At 34.5% G+C, this 25,284-nt stretch overlaps 1 protein-coding gene across 1 annotated transcript; it reads left to right on the forward strand.

The window, feature by feature from the left end:
- Positions 1–658: 658 nt before the first annotated feature.
- ALX1 (ALX homeobox 1) lies at positions 659–21,621 on the forward strand. Its single transcript, XM_028105388.2, has 4 exons — positions 659–884; positions 3,750–4,054; positions 7,022–7,150; positions 21,301–21,621. Exons 1-4 carry the CDS (start codon positions 659–661, stop codon positions 21,619–21,621), a joined length of 981 nt encoding a protein of 326 aa, XP_027961189.1.
- The last annotated feature ends 3,663 nt before the right edge of the window (positions 21,622–25,284 follow it).

A 25,284-nucleotide genomic window follows, 5' to 3' on the forward strand; every position in this document is an offset into this window, starting at 1 on the left:
ATGTATCTGGCTTCTTGGGATTCGCGTTAATGTGGATCTTCCACATAAACGATTTACAGATGAAATAAAAGCCCTTTAAGAGAAATACTTCCTTTCAAGTTCTTAAGACGCCTCTAAATCTTTCGGGTAGTGAGTGGCCGGCGTGGGGGCGGGGTGGGGACCGGGTGTCGGGCGGGCGGCCCGGAAGGGCGCAGAGAGCAGGGAGTGGAGGGTTAACTGCTTTGCGATCTCACCAAGCTCTTCCGAAATGCCAATCCACTGTCGCGGCGACAATGTTTCTGGGTGTCGGGGCCTCGTCCCTCCTGGCATTTGTCTGAAATGGAGCTGTCTAACCTAGGCCTGGACGCGCCCTGCGCGGGTAAGTGGGGGAAGGTGGGGGTGGGGTGGGGTGGGGGCGGAGGGGGACCCGGGGTGGAGTTAGTCGCCTGCCTATTTTCATATTCATTAGAACTGGGAGGTTGCCCGAAGAACCCAGCTGAGTTTCAAGATATAAAAGCAACTTCGGGTGCCCCCTTTCCAGCCGGGACGTATTAAAGGGCTCGGAGCCGGGCAGCTTCCCCTTCCCTCCTCGGCCCTCCCTTCTCCCGCCCACTTGCTCCCTCCCCCAGCGCTCTCCAGCCTCCGCGCCCCAGGAGCTCCGCGACAGCCTTCCAGGATTATGGAGTTTCTGAGCGAGAAGTTTGCCCTCAAGAGCCCGCCGAGTAAAAACAGTGACTTCTACATGGGCGCAGGAGGCGCATTGGAGCACGTTATGGAGACGCTGGACAATGAGTCCTTTTACAGCAAAGCGTCGGCGGGCAAATGCGTGCAGGCCTTCGGGCCCCTGCCCCGCGCCGAGCATCACGTGCGCCTGGAGAGAACCTCGCCCTGTCAGGAGAGCAGCGGTGAGTCCCCTGCCCGAGCCTCCGCCACCCTTCCGCAAACCCTAAGTGCGGGGACGTGTCCGGACAGGCAGGCAGGGAGAATGGAAGGAAGGAAAGGGGGAGCGAGAGAGCCCGGAGGGCGGAGGAAGGCAATGGAAGAGTGAGCGTTTTAAGGAGCGGTGTTGGCTGCAGCCGACTTTGAGGGGCAGGGGAAGGATTAGGCACCGGATTGCCTCCGCGCGGCTCTCTTTTAGCTGTCGAGTGCTGTCCCTTATGGGTCCCGGACTCCCTGTATCTAGGACCCAGGCGTAAACTGATAGGACGGTAAATAGAGTGTAATTGAGTCAAGACAGCGCGCTTCCTCTGTGAGCCCGACGCGCTGCCCCCGCAGAAGGAGCTGAAATCGATCATAGCTCGTTAGAGGACGTCACTGTCGTCACGAATCAGAAAACTTTGAGTTCCTTTAGGTGAAAAACCGTTTCAAAACAAGTTTTCCAAGACGTAGCGGTATTTTTCTTTGTGAAGCTGGAAAATTGCTAGATTAGCTTGTGTGAAGTTGTGATGCGGATTCTTTGGGTTTGCAATAGAGCACACATAAATTTTTCCTAACACCAAATCACTTTCAATAGCTTCGAGTAAAGAATCCCCAATATAAGCACTCACTCCCGAACTCTGTATTGTGTCTTTTTCTGACTCTACATTAAAAGTCACCTAAGAACCCTCTCTCGGAATGCTTCTGGGTAAAATCTTCAACTTTGAACGGCCAAGTATCTCCAAGTCAAAATGTTATCAAAACAAACCATCTATCTTTTCTATCTTGTAACCCAATACAAACGTATTTTTTTTAGATCGCGACAGCTAAAGCAAGTTTACAATTGCAAGAGGACTTTTCCTTATCATTGTATATATTCCACAGTTAAGCTGTAAGGAGCGGGTTGCTTTAAAATAACAAACGAATTAAGTGTGAAATATTTACAACAAGCCTCCCGCCCCCTGTTTTAATGGAGGGTCAAAATCTGGCAAGGTATTGGCTCATAGGAGCTCATTTTCTAAATACTTTGTACACAGTAAGTTTAAAAAAAAATCTCGTGTATTTTACTTATTCAACGTTGCAGATTCCTTGTGACTTGCAAGGTTGAACCAAAATAGTAGGTGGGAACGACAGAGAAAATCAGTTAAATCGTTTCAGTCATTTATTTAGAAAGACAGACGCAATTAATTTTTTTAATATGTTAAATTTTTGGCCTTCTGTTTGTATTTCAGCCTGCAGTATCTTTATTTTTGGAATTCTTATATGTATACGTAAAGTTATTCGAATGGACAGGATTTAAAAAAAAACGATTCTCTGATGTCCTGTGTTAACTGCTGGATAGGACTACATCCTATTTTAAATTGTCGGGAATCCAAAATAAGAAGAGAAATAGGTGATTTTTGATACCTTAACTTTTTTAATCACACTTTTAGGATGAATTTTAATAGGAAAGTATTAAGTAAGATGAATGTAGGCAGCAGTTCGCTAAATTTAGGAAAGCTCCTGTCTTTCTCCTGAGATGCCCTTACGCTCACGGCTGCTTCCCCTCCCCCCTCCCTAATTACCGAAGTTCCCCATTTAACTCTGCCGAACACAAAACCTTATTGTTAATCAGTCATGGCTCTTCGTTATATCTAGTTTTACATCCCATCTTTTGCATAAAGGATATTCAACATTTAAGTTATTTTAGGTCTTAAAGTTCAAAACATTGGTATAATGATTAGAACAGTTGCTAAAATACGTTATGAGAGAATTTTCAAAAAGATACAAACGAATAAAGTATGGCAGTTCATTGGAAATTACTATTCTGGCTGGGTTCACTTTTTCAAAAACTCTTTCCAGTTTCATTATGTGCATCCATTGCGCGCGCGGGCGCGCGCGCGTGCGTGCGTGTGTGTGTGTGTGTGTGTGTGTGTGTGTGTGGCCACAGGATAGATTTTTGTTTTATATCATATTGCAAGCATGCAATCAAATCTGGAGGAAATCACTGAAAGTTAAACACCCCTAAACAGAATGGAAGATGGCATCTTTTGTAATCTTTTAATAGATGTTTTAATGTCTCTGCTTTAGGGAAAAATAAAACTTTCTGTCTTAAAACGTATTTCATGAGTTAAACGTAAATACGACCTATTTAGAAAGAACTGCAAGTGAGTTATTACACTAAAGAAGTCTTAAATCTTATTCTGTTCTTTAAGAAGCACTTCCAGAAACTGATACGAAAGTCATTAATTTAGTAGGTCGCTTTTTGAAAAAAAATTTAAAAAGCAGACATGAATATACAGTCAAAATGTTCAAAATATAGTAGAAACAAAACCATATCTAAATCTGTAGTCCATACGTTTTTAGTGGAGCAGGAAGATTACTTAGGGAAGAGTTTGGATATGGGTTTACAGGTATTATTTTTAAAATTGAAATTTTTCAGTTTTTAAAATTGAAATGTCTTTCTTGAGTCATGTAAGTAGCTCGATTTTGTCTGCTGTGAATAAATACATATATCACATTAAATTTGGTTCACTTTTCAAACATTATGCTCAATTTTTTAAAAATCTAGAGCATCTTTTAATTTGATCACCTTATTTGACTATAAATTATGTGCATAAGCATTACATTAGCCCTGTAAAATAGAACTGTAAAATCTGGCAAATTATATGAGTTCCATGTAACACATTTTTAAATGGCCCTAAACCTGCCCAAAGTGGATTAATAGTAGTACACAATGTGATGCTTGAATTCATACTGGCACAGTAAATCATTAACAGACTGCTTTCCTGAGGCTGTAAATTACTTCAACTTCATTTCTTCGTTGAAATGTTTCACAATCCTGAGAACTGTTGTTTTCCCCTCTCTGGATACAGTGAACTATGGGATCACTAAAGTAGAAGGACAGCCTCTTCACACAGAACTAAATAGAGCTATGGACAACTGTAATAGTCTCCGGATGTCTCCCGTGAAAGGGATGCCAGAAAAGGGAGAACTGGATGAACTTGGGGATAAATGTGACAGCAACGTATCCAGCAGTAAGAAGCGGAGGCACCGAACCACCTTCACCAGCCTGCAGTTGGAAGAGTTGGAGAAGGTCTTTCAGAAAACCCATTACCCGGACGTATACGTCAGAGAGCAACTTGCTCTGAGGACAGAGCTCACGGAGGCCAGGGTGCAGGTAGGAGCCAAATGAAGCCCTTGGGTGTGTGTTGGGAGGGGCAGATACTGTTAGAATAATTCAATGGTTGCATTTTGCCACAAAAGAAGAAACTGATTCTCCAGCTAAAGATATAGAACAATGTATGATATGCATGTAGGTCTACTAAAATTTCTTTTTCCTTGCAAAGAATTTAATCACTCACACAAAAACATAAAAGAACACTTGACTTATTACATAGGCATACAAATTAACGATTATTTAAAACAACAGAATGTCATAAATATCTCTAATTTTTAAAGGGCAAAAACACAGAATCATAGCTATCTATTTACTAATGCATTTATTTTGTTTTGTTTTGTCCTATTTTATCAGACGTTAAGGTTCTTATTAGGTTATATACCAGGTATTGGTAAGTTATACGTGTAATGGCCCATAGGTCTGTAATTTTATTGAGGTTGGGGTTATAATAAACAAAGAAAAAAATGAAACAATTTGACAAATTTGCAATTGTTATAAATACCATAACTTATTTTTACTATGCATAAAGAAAGATCGTATAGCTCCCCTATAATTTTCCCAGCTTTAATAGTTGCCTTGCCATCTCATTTTAACTTTTAAATGTAGATAGCTTATATCTTTTTTGCAGAGGCAATAAAAAGAATGATCTTGAAGTAATTTTAAAATATATACTCAATTATATTTATAAGTTGTATTCAAATTATCAAATTGGATTGCACAATATACTAAACTTTTAGAATCATTTGAAAAAAATTATATTAGGTAAAATTCTATCTCTTAGGCATATTTTATTTTTACTAGAGTTGGTATTCTTAAACTACTTTTTATTAGTTCTCAAGTAACAATTTCAGGGAATAGCATGTTTCTTTGTGCATTTTACCACGCTTTGGGATAATATTGAAGTTTGCAATTCCCATACAGTATAAGAATAGAGAAATAAATAAGATAGTGAAGAATTTTGTCCTGAGAGTAATAGTATTTCTTCTGAAGATTAAGCCATTGTAAGGCCGTTTCATCATTAAAGGCAACATTTGGTCGTGCGGGAGTACCAAGCAGCAGGATTTTTCTTCAGCTTGTGGAGGTGAATAGTTATTTATTTTAGTTCAGGAAGTAAATGTACAGAAAGTTGATGCTAATGAAGAATTTTAGAATTGTCAAGTGTTAATATCAGTCCCACATGATTGTGCTGTTTTATTTTTTTGCCTTGTGTTCATATATTAGAATTAATTATACTTGTAACCATTGAAAAATATGTTTACATATAGAGTGATCAGCTGTGCACAATGGTTGTTTTTCCCTTCACATTTCATCAACTCCTGATTAATTTTTGTCTAAAAACATGCACAGAGAGCCAACCCAAACCTAATTTACTCACGTTTTCTCTTTCCGGCTTTTCATATCAGAGTGGTAATTCATACTTATTTTAAGGAGATTGTAAAGACCTTTTTTTTCCCAATGAAAAAAAAAATACCTCATTACTAAATTTCCTTACTATGCTCCTAGTGCCTGTGAAGACAGGAAGAAAAAATGTTTTGTTCTGTTGTTGATGTTATTTTGGGCCCTGGGCATTGTGCATGATACACCTTTACCAACAGTGTTCTAAGAAACCATACTGAATAGGTAGCTCTCATTGCCTTATTTTAATTGCTGGAAACTCTTTAAAGTGCCACCTTAAATTTGCAGTACATGCTTGCACATTGAACTGAGGCTTAATATGTATCCATCAGTGTGATGGTAAAGATAAAGAAGATTACAGCTAATTATGAAAAAGAGTAAAATTTCAAGTAAATTTTAACAGTTTTAACAATCTGCATTTGATATGTGATTTCCAGCTTCTTTTGTAAGCATTTTGTATTCTGAACATAGTTCTGTAAAGACTGAAGAGCTTCCTGACAGCTGCTTGTGAAATGTCTACTCAAAAATATCAAATGACACATACCGAATATAACTTTTTGTGTCTCCCTTTAACTCATTAAAATGCTAAAGTGAAGATTCCGGAGAGCTCTAAGTGTGAATTAGTGATTATTTAACCCTCTGAGGAAGATGGTTGTTATGACAAATATTATTAATATAGAAATAGAGAAATTTGGAGGAGAGCTTTGTGATTTTGTAGAGGCTGTAGTAACTCATAGGCTTTCTTGAACTTGGTTCTATCTTCCCATTCATATTATTATTTATATTACCTATAAGTCTCTTATATTGGAGAAATGATTTGGAGATTTCTGAACATTTTCTATAAGGGAAGATAAGAATCATAAGTGGTGTGATTTATATAATAAGCGCATTTGTATAGTTTAAAACCAGAGTTCAATTTCAGATGGTTCCATTTTACCCATAGTCTTTATCATGCTCAATATAATATGTAATCTTAATATTTTCTGTTTCTAAATAATCGTGATATTTCTGCCAGTGCCATGTGTTTTGGATGTAATCTTTCTGTTTAAATTTTTCTAAGATTATCTAAGTATGGGTACAACCCAGCACAGTCTTCACTTTGTGACATGTTCTAAAGATAATTGTTTTGACAGACCCAGATATTAATTTGGTTATAGTTTGGCTGGGCTAATGTTATGTGCATAACCCCAAACTAAAAAGTCATGAATGTCTTCCAGATTTGCAGCATTCTCTGAGAGGAGGATTATCTATGACAATTTGGAGACATAAGGAGTCTTCAAAATCATATAATCTAACTCCTTTTTATTTTCCAAAATGAAAAAAAAAAGAGGCTGAGACAAATTAAATAATCTTTTTAAGTATTTCCTCCCTTTCTATTAATTTATATTGCCTATGGACATACCACTTAGCAGGGTGAAATAGAAAGTAAAATTTGTGGATACTTTTGTGACATAAATTTCTTTCTTAGTGATTTTGTTGACCTGGTTTGTTCTTTCTGATCTGTGTCTTTTAACATCGCCATTGCATTTTCAAATGTTCCTCAGCTAAAATTCTACTTTTTAAAAAAATTAGGTTTGGTTTCAAAATCGAAGGGCCAAGTGGAGAAAAAGAGAACGTTATGGCCAAATACAACAAGCTAAAAGCCATTTTGCTGCCACCTATGATATATCAGTTTTGCCAAGGACTGACAGCTATCCACAGGTATGGTAAACTTCACAGAATACTGATCGAGAAAAATAGATGTGGTGTGTATATTCTTAAAAAGGATATATTATTATTGGCTTTATTATATCTAATACGGTAGTCGAGAATAAAAATTTTAACCTCCAGAAGACTTTTTGCATGTTTGTTAGATGCTTATTTTACTAAAATATTTATTTTGTTATTATTTTCTTTTAGAGCTGTTTGTTCAAAATATTTTAGGGTCTCTTCCTTGTTACACATTGCAACAACTGAAGTAGCATCATTCATAGTATAAGCCTTTTAATCAGTCTACATTTTAACTATTCAGACTCATTTCCTTTGTTAACGTTTCAAAAATAAATAAAGCATTGCTTGGCGTGCTGTCTCTGTGGCTAATGTTTGATGAACCATCCCCTAACCTAGTGTCTGGTGTGGTCTATGAAACCTTCAGTTCCACTTAAAAATATCTCTTTTCCTATGTTGTCTTTCCAGCTTTGAAGTTGCTCATTGTTTCAAGGAAACATTTAGCCCTTGGTTACTTAAAACATACATAGGACTAGTACTGGAGATCATTTAAAAAATTTATCACATTAAAAAACACATCCACCCCTTTATAATGGGAGCTCTCATCTCATTTTAGAGAGCATTTAGAAATTCCTTTTCTTCTCTTTATTTCCTTTCAATTTAGAGGCCTTTTTTCCCCCCACACTTTGTAATGCATGTTAATAAAATACATTTTATCTTTTTAATTGGACATTAATTTTTCCTATTACTGAGTTAGAGTATCCGGAACTATATTTGATACATGATGAGGAACACTTGTATTATAAGGAACAAGACATTTGTTATTTCATTCCTTAGTTGTTTAAGGATATGCACTGTTACAGACCATTTTGAAAACAAATATGTAACATATATGCTGGGGAATACCTTGATAGTCCAGTAACCAAATCTTTGCAAGCCCAAACTTGAGGGTATTCATTTTCTTCAACTCTGAGTACATACCTTGTGAGCATGAATTCAGCCCTTTAGTTTTGTGCATCCTTGCATTCTGATGCTTTTTATGATTCTTAACAACCTATTTTGAGACCTTCACCCTTCCAGACAAATTCACCGAATTTATTAATGTAATGTCATATGTGAGTAAAAGCCTTAGAGATCACCTAGTTCAGTCCTTTTAAACATTAGGAAATGAGACCCGTGGGAGTTAAGGAGTTGGCCTGTGACCACAGGAGTGCTTTCTTATAGGAGAGCCTGGGCAGGGCTGCTTGCGCCAGGCCTCACCATTGCAGTCTACTACAGGACGACAGTGCCTTTTGAATAAGTGTCCATACCTGCCATCAGAAGAACCTTGTTTTTCTTACTCTTCAAAATTTATCTTAGAGGAGATATTTTTTTCTCCAGTTTAAAAGGATATATATATATACATTCTGTTACTTATCATCATAGGGCCAATGAGCTTTGATTGACCAAATAGTGTTGAGTGTCCTAGATGACTTCTGAACACAGTGCTGTGATAAGTCTCCCTGGTAGGCTCTAGGCTCCTGGCTCCACGAGGGCAGGTACTGCAGGGGTTTCGTGGTTGTTAGCCCAGCCATAGCCCTTACTATATCAGGCCTTACTATATTCTGAGCAGGTTACATGGAGTAACTCGTTTCATCCTTACCACGATCTTATGCAATAGGTGCTATTAATGAATTATCCTCATCTTCCATATGAGGAAACTGAGACACAGAGGGGAGATACTTACTTCACTTGTGACGAAGCCAGGATCTCATCACAGGCAGTCTGGCTCCCACATGCAAGATCTTAACCTGTCCAATAGACTGTCTCTCCCAAGAACTGAATGTTGAAAAGATTGAATAATTAATAAATGAATACCAAAGGAGCGTAAGGCTTAAGTTGCATTATTCAAGTCTGCAATTTAGTTTAGGGGAGCAGAAACTATACTCAGAGCCAGGGAAATAACAATGAAAACGACAGAGATGGCATATATTGGCATGTACTCTCTATATTTTGAACGACTTCACTGTGATGAATTTAGAAATAGTAAAGTTACAAATTAATGAACTCTTTTCAAATGGACTTTATATATAGTCTTGCTAGTCAAGTGCTCCACCACACTTGACTACAACATACTTTTTTGGGACCTTCTTATTTCAGTCTTCATTTCTTTCCTTGGAAACCCCATTTCTGTGTGTGTGTGTGTGTGTGTGTGTGTGTGTGTGTCCCACTTCCTTGTGCCTTGCTAGGGGTTGCCTTCTCTCTAACTACCCTTTCTTCTTCAGTGCAACATAAAACATTTAGAATAGTGCCTGGCACAAACTAAGCTCTTTATAAGGGCTTAATGTAACTTAATATACTCTTAGTCATGCTTTTTTCCTAGGGTTATCTTGCCATTGTGTTATTGTGCCTCATAGCTTTAGAGACTGTCAGCACACTGAGGTAACCTACTAAGTAGCTCAAGCAGGAAGGAAGATGGTACAATCAAATTATATGTTTATAGTCTTTTTCACTCAACAAAGGATTAATTTAAAAATTTCCCCTCACAAATCATGGGAATTTTGCACTAATTCTCCCTGTGGTTTCTCCATAATTTATGTACATTGGTTATTCCAATTCTTAATTTAAGTACGGCAACACAGGCATCACATGTTGAAGTTATTGTTTTTGAAGTTATTTTGACAGTATAATTCATCAACAATAATAAAAATCAATACTGTAAAATCCATTGTAATTTTTTATATGGGTAAGTCATTAGACTCTTGGTTGCCAAAAATACTGAAATCAAAATACCTCTCACTCTCCACTGTGGGTATTGGATAAGGTCAGGAAAACTCCGTTTTAACTTAAAAATATGTGGTTGACTTTTTTTTTATTTTGGAGAAATAATTATGCCAAGATCATGTCTCTCAAGCTTCAGCCTAAAGGAAACTTTTTTTTAAAGCATGTGTCTTGAAAATAGAAATTATAATCAGAAAATAGGAACCAAACCAGAATCCAACAACTCAGTGCAGTCAGACACTGAGCTTGGTTACTGTTACTAATTACAGAAAAAAATATTAATTACCAAAAAGTTAGAAACTAGAAAACTAGAAACAGGATAGAAACAAAGAATTAACAATTCGGTGGGAAAGCAAAAACATACACAGAAATACATGAAAACAGAAATGGTTGAGAAAAATGATCTCCTCAGGCCTGCTCAATGTGGATAATAATCTTACCAACTATAAAAGTATCTCTATATAGCCTCTATATAATAGGTTTATTTATGAATAGTAATTAATATTTTCTAAAGTGTTCTAAATACTTTGTTTCCAGTGCTCTCATTACAAACTAGTAACAACAGCCCTACTGGTAAAATTAATACCTGCCAGTTGAGGGCTTATTTTAAGCCAGGCTTCTTTCTTACAGCCATTAACTCATTGAATTTAAGTCCAGGTTTTCTGAGTACAGGAGTTCAGGGCTCTTTAACGCAGCATCACTGAGCAAGGAAATATTTCAGTTTTGACCTTAAAACGCCAAATCACTTTGGAAAGCAAAGATGCTTTCATTTCTTTAAAGGTATAAAATAATGATATAAAGCATTTACAAAATGTAGACACTTCTGAGACTGTTTTCAGGTATTCTTTTTTTTAAGCTTGCTCATATTTGATAGCAAACAGTGAGAGGAGTGACGTCAGTAGTACTGTAAGGTAGTATATTTGGATGTACTGAGAAATGGTATCTGTCTTCTAAAAACCCTTTATTTTGGCTCATGATATCAGTTGTCATTTGGCAACACTATAATTTTGCTAAATGAAAATACCTGAGCACCCGATGTTCTTCACGACCTGACATTTTAAACAACACTCATGTGCTGCATCTATTCCTCGTGTTGTGCCGAAGCTCTTCCTCCTCTCTTGAATTCCCTCCTCTTCACCTGATCTGTTTCCTCCAGGAAACCTTCCATCAATTCTCCTTCAATCAGCACATGACTTTAGCACTGACATAGTGGTGGGGTGTATACAGTATCTGCCACCCCATTTACAATATATTTATGTTTTAAAAAGGATGATTCAGATCGTAACTTTGTATTGTATTAAGCAAATTACGTATACACTGAATAGATGTGAAAGAAAGTCGCTTCGCTTCAACATTCTGGAATATGTTATGAACCCCAAATTAATCAATTTTCAGTTAAAACAGATGATTCCTAGATCTCTGTTATTAACCATCTCTGGGGTCCTCAACAATTCACTTTCCCTCTCTGAGTCTCAATTTCTTCCTCTGTTGAAAAGAATAGTTTATGAAGATTTTGCAGAACATTTTTGAGTTAAATTTTTTTTCTTCCAGAGTTATTTGCATTTTAGTCAACAAATACATGTTGGTACTGTGTGAGGCACAGGGGTTCTGTAAATGATCCAGACAAAAATCTCTTGCTGTTTGGGCAGATTACAAACTAGGTGAGATTCGTACCAAATTCTGCAGACATGTCGTGATGCAACCTACACCCAGCAGACCAAAAAGAACTATGTAATTTTGTCTTTGAGTTGAAAAAGCAAGCATCTATCAAGAGTAGATTCTAATTTATTTCTAATTTGTGAACACCAAATCATTTCTTTAAATAATTGTTCTGTTGAATAAAATATTTTTCAAGGTATAAACATTTTCTGGAGGATTATAGCCAGCCTCCGTTCTTACAAGAAACTCTAGTTTCATGCCCTTAGGTTTGGCTCAGATCACATGTGCATCGACTTTATCATTTACTTGCTGGGTAACTTGGGGTAAGTCTCCTGACTTCCTTGATCTTCAGATTCTTTCTTTGTAAAATGGTGGTATTATTGGTGCTAGAGTTGGTGGTGTGGCTGATGTTAATGATCACCGTCTTAATACTTTTCTGTTATTGAGAGGATTAAATTGATTTCCAAACAGTCTGTGGAGCTAAGTCATTGGACTTGAGGAGGGCTAGGTGTTAATGTTGACTATGGGCTTCACAACCAGGGAGTTGTGGGTTCAGATCCTGACTCTGCTACTTAATAGATTTTAGACCTTTGGCAAATGAATTAACCTCTAGGCATGTTTCTCCTCATTTATAAAATGGGTATAAAAATTAATATGATGTTGATGAAAATCAGAAACAATAGTTTCTGCAAGGTACTTGCAGAAAGTATATAATAATACATACTATTATATATAATATATATATTATATTATATTATATATATAATGTAAACACGTATATAATGAGTGCTCAATAAATAGTAACAATTCTGTAATAGCCATTAGTCATTATTGATTCTACAGTACAGACGTAGCTAGGTGGTGTGAATGTTCTGTTATTGTAGCATTTAAACTAATCCAATTTTTAAGTAAATTCACTATTTAAGGGTCTAGGGAAAGATCAAATTTAGTTAAATGTACTTTCCTCTTTAAATTAGGACAACCAAATATGGTAATTTAAGGAACATTTGGGTATATTCTTAATCCACCAAAATTATTTTCTCATGAAGAAAATATTTTCATCAAAAAATTTTAAAAGGTTTGAAGTTGTTTCCCACCAAAATTTTCCATGGGGTTTTACTTAGTGTATAGTGAGAATCATAACTAAATCTGTGTTTACATAATATACAAGGGGACCCATGCAGTGTCTTGCTTTCTGTTGTTTAATTGATGACTTAATAAATATATGCCACTTGGAGTTTGAACATACCAAAGGTTGGATTCAAGTTATAAATAATTTGTCGTCATTGGAGTGATTTAAAACACAGATGAAAGCTGTACAACATTTCTAGTTTAACAAATTCTGTTTCAAACATAATTATATAGTTTTTTAAAGGAAATGTTAACATTTCTATAAAATAGTGATTGTGAAAATATTGTTCACTCTGCCGTTAAGAGTAGCATCAGTTTCTGTACTAATCTTAAAGTTTACCTTTAAGCTAAATAAAGAATATGGAACTTATCTCCTTCAACCACTGTGGTTTAGCAATTTAAAGCATATAAAACAGCAAATAAATAACCAAAAATCTTCTTAAAATGTTAGTAATGTAGCTATACTTGATGCATTTATAATAAATATTCTCATATCTATGAAACAACCAATGAAATGGTCACATAGTGATACAGTGAAACTTCTCTTAGGAGGAAGGAGGGACAAAAATATTAACATCACTGGGTCAACAAGTCATATCGATATAAAATTGCTAATTTAATTAAATGTATAAAAATATATACAACTTGTATGAAGAATATTTCATATATAAGTACATATTAAAAATAAGTTACATGTAGCATGAGGCAGGTATTGTCAGCATCAGTTAAGTGATGATGCAGCTAGACACAAAGAGGGAATAATTTTTATTTTGTTGAAAATACAAACACTTTACAGAGATAAAAAAAATACCCTGCAAAAGAAGCAAAGTGCATTCATATCTTAGATTATGAATTTAGACATATTTTTTGAAAAATGTGATATTCAAATTTAATGTGACTTAATGACTTTACACAGTAATAATAACTTAGCTGATTTTCCTTTTTTTTTTTTTTGCTTTTAATGGGTGATTGCTGTTAAAGCATTGAATTTAACTGAATTGGTCATGAGTATTTTATATTTTAAAAGGAAAGAATGAATTAATAAATTGAGTAGATTACCAAAATAAGTAATAAGAAAAATGTAAGAATAAATTATTGAAGAGTGCTGTCGTTGCTTATACAAATAAAAACTCCTTTACGGGGGATGGAGAAGAACCAGGGGGAAATTAAGCCTGAGAAGTCTGTGACAACAGACCTGTGGGTTGAAACCTGCAGCACACACTGTTATTGTTAATGTGAACTTATGACATATTTTAATTCAGAGTTTTCACTTGCCATATTTATTAAGCCTCATGTAATCTTTAAATTTAAAAATATTCTTGTAGATTAAAATATTTGCATATTGGATTTATATTTTAAGTTATTAATTTACAAGGAAAACTTAATTTATATTTTAATCTTTGTTGCTTATAATTGTGGATTTTGTTTTAATTGGGGAATTGTGTCATTAAAAATGAATCAAGCACTGTCAACAATGATTATCATGCATGTATTAAAATATGAAAAATAATGTGACAATTAATTGGAAAATACCCTATGTTGATCAGCGTTGCTGAATAATAAGTAAAATAGCAAATCCTAAGTGCTATTATTTTATTCTGTCCTTAAGTGAGTTGATTTGAAAAGTGTCATTTTAAGGTATATAGAGTAAGATTTCCTGTAAGTCTTCATAATGATCATAATTACCATACAGTTTAAGAACACATCCAACACTAAAAGAAGAGAAAAAAAAATGTCCTTAATGTTTCTTATACTTTTGATTTGGAGCACATATTTCAAATAGTATTTAAATAATGCAAAATTTAAACACATTTATGTGATGTCATTCTGAAAATTTCTAGACATTAACATTTCTTAGGAGGGTTAGTGCTTTTAATTTTTGCACTAAAAAGATACTTATTTTTCTGTAAAGCAGTTTCCTTCTCAAATTTTTAGTCTCATATGATCGTTCTATCTTAAAGTGATTTTTTAATGGAAAATTCACTCTTCCTTGTTCCAAATCTCTGTATACATTTCTAAGATGGAATTTTATTTAAAAAATCAAAGTAGCAAGCAATATTTAACATATGACCTTTTCCTGATAAATAATTCCTAATCACTTTAGGTTAATGATACTATATGTTGAAAAGGTATACTTTTGAAATTTTTGAAATGTAAATCGATTCCAAAAAATCTTAATAATATGTTATCTGAATTTTTTATGTGAAAATTACAGCTAATAAGTAGGCACTGATGAAAATGTACCCTCATTTCTCTCTTAGGTAGTACCTAAACATGCTCAGATTAATCTTTTCACTACGTAATTAATTTAATTGGGATTTTTTTTTTCCCAGATGGACAAAGTATCAGTGTTTGAGATTTAGTCACTTATTCTCTGGTAGCAAGTGAGACTTACTCACTGGTAACAAATTCACAATTTAGAAAAACACTTCTTGATGTAGTTACTAGAAAAGTTAATGTGACCCTAATATTAGTCAACAGCTAAAAATATCTGCAAGTTACTAAGTGTATGATTCTTATTAACATTTTATCACACTAAATTTTAAAGGAAGGGTTATGCTAGTAAAGAATATAATGACCTCTTAAAAAAATTAAATTGTTTTTGCAGAAAGTCATGTTTGCATTTTTTTAAAGAGACCATATGAAAAATCTGGTAAATTATAGACGTGATAATGTGGTAATAAATTTATATAGTAAGTATTGAATTGTATACAAAGTGATCAATAAATGTAAACATTCTGTCAAAGAGGAAAAACAAAAATCAACTTTGGGGTTTTAATGCAAAGACGCTATTGCTAAAACATTATTACAGATACCTCTTTGTGAATCCCTGATCTGTGACTTTTTAAAGCAACCTTTAACTCCCACAGGGACTTGTGTAGGCATATGGTGTGAAGGTAGTCTGAGTGTAGCATGATGTGTGTGTGGGCTGTTTGTGTGTGTGTGTACATATGTACGTTGGTGGCAGGTAAGAGCAATCTATATATAGAAGAGGAGTGAGGTTAAATAAACTTGTTTTAGTAGAAAAATATTTAGTTTTAGAGTTGCTTTAAAATTAAGGAATGACTGTTACTCATTGATATCACATTATTGTGTCTCTTAGATCCAGATTAAATTCCATAAGGTAGCGTCTTCTAAATAGCACTAACATTAGGAAATAGAATATGTAATGCTGTCATGAAACTATTTGATGTTTTTTATACATCATGGTACTTTATAGGTAATGCAAAGACTAACAAACTTGCATTTCTTTTAAAAGTTTTTTTTTTAAAGTACCAAAACTTGCTTACTATAATAAAATCAGCAAATGCATTAGAAATATACACTAGGTTTAGTATACTAAAAATTTCTTGGTAGTTTTGATTATAAAAGAATATATCAAGTGTCTAAGGTGAAGGTAAATGAGATTCATAATTTCTCATTCATTATTTACCATATTACTTCAACTCATGAATATATATCCACAGTGAAGAGCTCTTCGTGTATTTGTGTGTGGGGTGTGTGTGTGTGTGTGTGTGTGTGTGTGTGTGTGTGTTGTGTGTGTAAAATACACATATATATTGACACTTTCTATCCTATGTATTACTTTTAATTCCTTGGAAGAAAAATGAGTGTTAAATGAATTTTATTTCTTTTTGGAAAGAATCAGACCAAAAAAAAACAACTTTCCTCCTAAATTCAAAGTCATGGAATAATTAACTGTTAACTTTTCATTTGATTAGAAAGACATTAAGGGGCAAATGTTCAAAGTAGAGTGTAGTAAGTCAGCTGAACCTCCATTTGTGCTAATGGGATGCAGTTGGCTAAGTTCCCTGGACAATGCTTTGAACGTACCCCTAGAACTTTTTAAAACGTTGCAAAGCACATTAAAATATGGAATGTTTTTAGATTTTCTACTTCTTTTAAACACAATAAAGAAGAAAAAATTGTAAAGGCAGTCTTTTTTTTTTTTTTTTGGCACAGAGGAAAGAAGGACATGGGTATTATTTAATGATGGTGTTCCTGGTTGTAAAACTCTTTAATATTATACAGTTAGAGGGCCACAGAAAAACCCTAAAATTTGTTTGGTGCTGAACTCCACCATTGTAGGTATCTCTGAAATAGTCCAAAAAAGAAAAGTAGTGATCCTATTTAGGGAAAAAAAAAATGTATTCTTTCATTCCAAAATCTAACAGCAAATATAATATTTCTTTTAATGAATCAGCAAGTTTTTGTGTGGCTTCTCTGTTAACAAATATATATATACAGTTTCAGACAATATGACATGTTAAGTTCAAGCACATAGTTTTAAAATGACCACTTGTATAAGAATAGAATTGGTGGAGGGATGGAGGGGCCATAGACTGAGCCTACATTGACAGCAGTAGATTTATTCAACCACAAGCTCTAACAGCTTAGTTTGATCAAATACTGCCTTTGAGGAATGCTTAAGAAAAAGAGACTTGTGTAATAACTGCCTAAGATATTTGAAGATTTTCACATGTAAGAAGGATGCTACCTATTCTGTGTCATTTTAAAGAACAGAAATAGAAGTGATAGAGGAAGATAAAAGCTCACTTTTTTACAGAGTTCTCCAAAGGGAATGAAAAATTTTTAAAGAGGTAAGCTTCTTATCACAAGAACTAAATATAAGTGAAAGTGTACAAGGGGTTTTTGCATTTGGAAGGAAGTTGGACTTCAATAGTGTCACCTAATCCCGGGTGATTCTCAGAATTCCTGTAATATTGTCATTGCCATTATTTTAATTCAGATCCCATAAGCTGCACCCCATGCTTAATGAGTCAGAATCTCCAAGAAGATGTATCTGTGATGAAGAATAAGTACTTGATAGGAAAATAAAATTACCTAGGGAGATAAAGTCAACAGTGTCTGGGGATGAAATTTTCATAATTGTCAAGATTATACAGAGTAGTGATTATAGAGCTCAAATTATGAAACAAAATTTAGATATATTAGCATAAATTGTCCATAAAATTTTGGTTACACCTGCAAGATGGATCAGTTCAAATTTCATATTCTTCGAGATTTTTCAGTCATTTAATAAAGTTGTATTAAGGGCTTATCATGTATTGTGTTAGGCTGAAGGATACAAGAAAAAGTTTGAGCAAACATCAGGGATTTTGCTTTCAGAGAATAAAGCCTATGAACACCCACAAAGTTAAGATTATGAATAAGCAAATAAACAATTTCAGCTTGTAAGACTTTTTTATATCATTGTTGCATTTCTTAAGATTTCCTGGGTTCAGATTTGACCTCTACCATTGGAGTCACACATCCTGGGAAGGTTCTTAAACTCTCTGTTCCATAGTTCTACCTTTTACAAAATGGGGATACTAAAAACAAAGAAGCATCTTTTAGTGTATAGAAATGACTAGAAGTCCCCACAGTATATCTAATACCATGCACGTGGTAATTAATTGACAACCATTAGCTATCATGAGCATGATTTTGATTGTTGTCATCAGATGTTTAATCATCCCGAGGGAATGCTTCAGAGGAAGCAAAACCTCAATTCACTGGGGATATTGTCTTTTTTATGATTTATATCTAACTTTCGACATCAAAACCAACTAAAACCCTAAAGTCAGATGAAAACATGCCAGAAATTCTTAAATGAAAGAAAGATATGGGTTGGAGGAGATAGAGATCAGGAAATAGGACATACCAGTAAAAATGTGCAACGTTATCACTACCCATGGGACTATATGGGTATCTTCTCAAATCCAACTAAAATATTGCTGTAGTAACTTGCTTTGCCAGTCTGTTCTGTTCAGAAAACATTTCTTTCTATATGCTAGAAATTCTTTCACCAAAAGTAACACATTTAACTTGTTTGCTCATGTCCAGATAAGAAGTTTTGATCAAAATAAAAATATTTGTCCATGCCAGGGAAACTGGAGAATTTATTTTCAACTTATAGGTAGATTAATGTGAATTATTTTAGGGAGAAAAAAAACTTTCTTAATTTACATTCATAGATTACTCTCCTTGCCTTTACCATCCTCATTTTCTTTTTTTTTTACCTCATTATTAAATATATTTCTATGCATTTGGAATATGAGTAGATGGTTTTAATAACAAATTTCAGCAATACTTTGTATAAATTGAGGAATCCTTTAACAAACTTAAAATGTAAATCTTTCTCTACCGCTATTTTGCCTTTCATTTATTCTTTCAAATATAAGCAAGCAAGTTCACTTTCATTTCCTGAAAGCCCTTTTGTCAGACATGTGACTGTGGGTTTTGCAGTGTAGCACAATGTTTGATTGAATGTCAGAGGAAAATCACCCAGATCAAGTTAGAAGAGTGGGTTGACAGAGTAATGACATTAACAGTCCCTCTTGTTGGTTTGAGATACATAACTCAGCAATCAGTGGCATCAATCATTATATTTTGGGTAAAGTGGGATACATTTAGTAGAATAAGCAAAAACTGAAACAACATAGCCAATGATGACTTAAAGATTAATAGAATGTGCAAATCATTATATATATCTATAGATATGTCTCACAGGTTTAATATATTTAAAGCAGCTTATAAATGTATTTATATAAATATTTCTGAAATAACACTGAAGTGAGCATCATGCCAATCTTTGAAGCCCCCAAATAACAGATGAAATTAGTTGTTCAAATTTTCTCTTATGTTTGAAACTGATTAAGCAATCTTTTCTTGAGTGACAGAGTAACATCTAACAGTGCAATGTAGAAGATTCATTAACATTTTATGCTATTAATTGAAAATAAGTCACTTAAAAAAGAGGCTTTAAGCGTGGGTATTGTGAGACTACACCAGAAGTCATACACAGTAGACTGAAATCTTTATGTAAAAATAAATATAAGCAAACATTACTTATGTGTTAAAAACAATTGATGATATGATTCTAATTATGATGATTTTTAAAAAGGAAGCCAGATGTGATAAACATAGGTATTACTGCTCTGTGGTAGTTGAAATTTTTGTAATAATATTGCAATAGTGTAATAATGTTGGAATTTTTAAATTTTGTTTTCTAAGGCTCAAACTCTCTCTCATTTCCCCCAGCTCCTGCTGTTTGCATGATTTTTCTCTTCGTTTCTCAGTAATGCATATGATCACTGTTTTTTTTTTTCTTGTCCTTGTTTAAAGAGCTGGTCTAAGATACTGCCTATTTAAAACTCATATTATACAAATTCTACCTAGTGTCTCCTTTACATGCTAGTTAATTTAGAGAAATTTGTGTTTGTTGTTTCTTAATACTAAGAAATGTGAATTTTCTGGGCACAAGTGACAATCTAGTTTTGTCTTATATAAGATGTTCTACAGTACTTTAATTGTACTCATATGATATATTTGCTAGTACTAGCATATTTTTCTCAGTTGTGCTTTCATTATTTGGTAATGGTCATGTTTTAGAATTTTAAATTATTTTACATGTCATAATTCTGTTGCAACCTCACTATATCATATATAAGGCCTAGAAAAAATGTTTAAAACATGTATATATTGCTCATATTCACAGAGCTATGTATTTAAGTCTCTAGGAAAGAAAAGGCAATGAAAGGCTAAACATTTCCAATAATGAGCTTGATTAAAAATATCTACCAAGTAAATATCAGGAATGGTTTCCAACAAAAGCTGCCACACTGAGTTCAACTATAGAACTTTAACAAATGCAATTGTGTCATTGAGTTTAGAAAGATGGAAACTATATTTAAACTTAAAACTGTATTTTTTATTTTTATTATTTTTAATTTTTTATTGTTATGTTAATCACCATACATTACATCATTAGTTCTTGATGTAGTGTTCCATGATTCATTGTTTGTGCATAACACCCAGTGCTCCACGTAGAACGTGCCCTCTTTAATACCCATCACCAGGCTAACCCATCCCCTCACCCTCCTTCCCTCTAGAACCCTCAGTTTGTTTTTCAGAGTCCATTGTCTCTCATGGTTTGTCTCCCCCTCCGACTTACTCCCCTTCATTCTTCCTCTCCTGCTATCTTGTTCTTTTTCTTTTTTCTTAACATATGTTGCATTATTTGTTTCAGAAGTACAGATCTGTGACTCAACAGTCTTGCACAATTCACAGCGCTCACCATAGCACATACCCTACCCAATGTCTACCACCCAGCCACCCCATCCCTCCCACCCCCCACCACTCCAGCAACACTCAGTTTGTTTCCTGAGATTAAGAATTCCTCGTATCAGTGAGGTCATATGATACATGTCTTTCTCTGATTGACTTATAAAACCATATTTTAAACTGCATTTCTAAACACATGAATTTGTCATGAATCATAACTAAATCTAGATTTCATTTTAAAAATCACAACTGTAAAAAGAATACTCAAGAGATTGACATGTTTTGAGAGTATTTTATGTGGTCAAGTATGTGGGTTGTGGTGATCTATTACAGTATAACAGATTGGAAGAATCTTTCAAATAATTATCTTTTAGTAATCACTTACTGTACTCAGAATGTCATCACAGACCACCCAATGGGAGCAAACAATGAATAGTTGACAAAATTGAGTCAACACTGTTTAACAAATGTAAGGGAACAAAAGTGAGAATGCGTAAATGTAATATTTGTTGTTTTATATATTCCAGATTCAGAACAATTTGTGGGCAGGAAATGCGAGTGGTGGTTCTGTGGTTACTTCATGCATGTTACCACGTGACACTTCCTCCTGCATGACACCTTATTCTCACTCGCCTCGGACAGATTCCAGTTACACAGGGTTTTCAAACCACCAGAACCAGTTCAGCCACGTGCCCCTCAACAATTTTTTCACTGACTCTCTTCTTACTGGGGCTACCAATGGACATGCATTTGAAACAAAGCCAGAATTTGAAAGGAGGTCTTCCAGTATCGCAGTTCTTCGAATGAAAGCCAAGGAGCACACTGCCAATATTTCATGGGCCATGTAACATACAGTACTCTTTTATTTTTCTTTTAATGGCAAAGTAAAACATTCTATTTCTCATATTTAAAGGATACCACAATAAGCTGCTGTGTGTGGAATTGCTAAAGGTCAAGGTATACAGTGAGACCAGCTTAAATGAATAGTTGTTATTATTTAACATTAAAATCTAAGAATGAACCTCTGAAAAGACTAAATAGATTTACCATCCATCAGTCTCCACAAACTCTGTTTTAGTAGTAAATTTTTTTCTATTGTACGAGTCGATGAAATATGATCATGCAACTTCTTAAAAGAATAAATGTATTAAACAAATTCCTCTGTTATAGATTGATTTATGCCAATTTTGTATAACAAGAAATCCCTTGTAAAATAATATCTGATAAAGGAGGAAATGCACTGGGGAAAATGTCAAGATACCAAAGCTGTCAGGTAAATATTGAAGCAGGGTGTTTCGGGGAGTTGACTGTTATTTCTCCCTCTCTGGCTCCAAGACACAACGGTCATATCTCCTGTTGCTGAGAATTTATCTTCAGGCCTCAAAGATTTTTTTTACCCCTGGCTGTTTTCATGAATTTCTACCCCATGAAATAGAACTCTTCTAAAATGGCCAGCATTTGCATGAAATATTTGGGCATAGTTTCCCAAAACCATGTGGATAAAGGTGATAACTGAAATATTCCGGTGTGATTTAAAATATAGTCATGAGAATAGTTTCTATAAATGCTACCTTTTAAATGAAAAAGTCAGCACCAACTCAGTGAAAAAGCCAACACCAACTCACCACACCGACTTAGTGTCACACACTAGAAAAAGAGTAAGTTACAAAACCTACTGCTTTTAAGCTAAAATTGTGTCAATTCAACTGTACACACAAACATCTAATAAATACACTAAAAGAAAACTTTTTTGACATGTCACATTATGCTTTATTATATTATGAAACATTTTCAGTTAAAAGAGCAGCAAATCTGACTTTATATTTATTTCGTGGGCTTATGCAAGTGCACATGTGTGCATGTTTGTTTTTTGATATATAAGCCGTAAGCATTTTTTTGCTACTGTGGTTTTGCATAGGGAATTAAAATGTCAGAAGGCTCTCTAAAATTTCTGGTGGAAAAGAAAAGAAAAATACATTGCATCTGGAAAATTGCTAACCCCTTTGATTTACTTCTCCTCCCTTTCCCCTGTCACATTCCAAGCTTTTTCAGATGAGTGAAATGTCAACCTCCTTAAAAGACTCTTAATTCATAAAGGCAAAGTAAATTAATTGAAATGAAGATGGCTCCCATGGTTTGGATCAGAGCAAGTTCTGCTCTTTGTACTCCCTTAGAATCTTCCTTGTGGTTCCTACAGCTTTTAGGGATATGCTTAGAAGCCCTATAGGCTAAAGGACAGGAATAAATGAATTTTAAAAATTAAATTTCAGAAAAAATACTTAAATCAGTGTCTCTTCCTCATAGGAAAAATATTTACAGCAGTTAGACATCTCTTGTAATAAAACCTTAAAATCAAGCAGATGATGGAGATGAGTGATGTCCTAAACAATCATCCCTTGACTTCATAATAACTCTGTTCTTTATTACTTTTGAGTTCTCTCCTTTTAGTTTTCTTCCCAGGACAAACTTGTTCAACTTTGGCCCTGAGAATTATGCATACATGCAGGAGCTCTTGTTAAAGGATTGTTTAGGCAGCTGTTAAATATCCTTCATCTTTTAAAAGAGAATGACTTCTTTTAATATATTCCTGTGTCTGGTCCATAAGAAGTTGCAAACTAAAACTTAGAAAGAAAATATAAGACTTTCCTTTTAAAAGTTCTCAAGTTAGTAGTGTTCATGTTCATTTTCTCCTGCTTTCTTAATTGAAATTTTAATGTCCTTTGGCTAATACATTATATTTTTAAAATGAGGGACAAAACTCATTTTTGAATCAAGTGTGCATTTCACATCATCCCTTAGTTTTCCTACTATAACATTTTTTCTCATTATATTCTTTTTTTCCTTTATTTCTCATTATTTTCTAATAATTAGTTGGAGACTGTAACTCATTTTTTTTAATTTTAACATCTTTTTAATTGAGGTCCTACATCTGCAATGTTTTTTATAAATTAATTCAATCGGCACATATTTTTTCTTAACACCTACAATGTGTGAAGCACTTTTGGGGATAATAAAAGAAATAATAGAACCATGGTTTTGTCCTCGATGGGTTCACAGTCTTCATGGACAGATGCATCCATAAAGTTTACATCCTCAGCCATGCTTCGCATTTTATGATGGCCATAAGAATTGAATGCAGTTTTTTGTGTGTGTGTGAACATTCTGACCTTTCTTTTTCACTGGATGGATGTTATTACATATTTAAATTATTAAGATATAATAACATGAACTTTTGGTGCAATAGGAAAGATAAAGCTAATACGAAGAGTGTGTAGAATTCACTTCCTGAATTTTCTCTTGCAATTTCTAAACTTATGTTAAACTCAGTTTCATATACCAGAATTCAGATCCCTCACAAAAATGTTGAACTTAGCTGCGCCTGGGGTGGCTCAGTCGGTTAAGCGTCCCACTCTTGATTTCAGCTCAGGTCATGGTCTCAGGGTTGTGGGATGGAGCCCCCCGCCCCTGAGTTGGGCTCTGCTCTCAGTATGGAGTCTGATTATCCCTCTCCCTCTGCTCCTCCCCCTGCTCTTTCTTTCTCTCTCAGATAAATAATAAATAAATAAAATCTTTAAAATAAAAATTAAAAGGGTGAACTTGTACACTTAAGAGATGAAAAACTAAGGAGTGTTTTAATTTCCTTTTATTTGGGCTCAAGTTATTAACGGTATTGATTCCTAGGAGTTTGGGGCCCTGAAGTGGTTGAGTCACTTGGACAATTGTTTCCAGGCCATTCTCATCCCCTATTTGCTCCTTCCACATGTTTTTCTTGCACAGATGGTTTAAGGGATGATTCTTGTACTCTTTTCTCCTGAGCAATTTGGTTAAGATTTGGTCCTCATGATAGGAAATAAATGTACTGGAGAATTAGGTAAGGTTTGCAGTTTCATTCATAAACATAAAAGGAAATTTCAGAAAATGATTTGTGGATTTTTGAAAAGATATAATTTCCTTGAGAATATTAAATAGTGATATTTTCTTCTTAAATAACTTCTCATGAAATCAGAAAAAGAAAGCCGCTCTAATCTTTGCCCTCAGTCTTGATAACGTATCTCCAAAGAATAACAGAGTTACTTAACCTATATAATCTTGAGGAAATTCATGAAATTGAGTATATAAATTACTGTAGTGTATTAGCTTCATTGTTTCAATAGGCTGTTGATTTTTTTTTTTTCACCTCCAAGGAAGGGACATACTGATGCACTTAACAGAGTTCTTACAAAGATGATACGTTACTGTTTCCTTTCAGTATCTTTGCTTTTTTGTCTCAAATACTAGCTGCTTTTTTGACCTCCATCTGCAATTCTTTTATCACTTCCCTATATTTTATATAAGGCTGTTTTCTATATAATGCTGTAGTTTTAGTCTATCAGCAGCTAAATGATGTCTTAGCTAAAAAAGAAGTGGAAAGATCGACTACAGTGTTTGCCTAAGCTCTTTGAAACATTTAAATGATTTTCTAAACTTACCAGTAACCCTGGCCTTTGTTTTTCAATATTTAATTCAAAGAG

This window comes from Eumetopias jubatus, unplaced genomic scaffold (genome assembly GCF_037043125.1).
Source record: "Eumetopias jubatus isolate StellerSeaLion01/CBP00866 unplaced genomic scaffold, mEumJub1_p1.0 scaffold_8, whole genome shotgun sequence".
Taxonomy (NCBI): domain Eukaryota; kingdom Metazoa; phylum Chordata; class Mammalia; order Carnivora; family Otariidae; genus Eumetopias; species Eumetopias jubatus.

Excerpts from the sequence above, each read along its gene's own strand:
- ALX1 (XM_028105388.2), top strand. The coding sequence starts at position 659 with ATGGAGTTTCTGAGCGAGAAGTTTGCCCTCAAGAGCCCGCCGAGTAAA. Across the intron at positions 4,055-7,021 it reads TCACGGAGGCCAGGGTGCAG|GTTTGGTTTCAAAATCGAAG; the intron begins GTAGGAGCCAAA and ends TAAAAAAATTAG. Across the intron at positions 7,151-21,300 it reads GGACTGACAGCTATCCACAG|ATTCAGAACAATTTGTGGGC; the intron begins GTATGGTAAACT and ends TATATATTCCAG.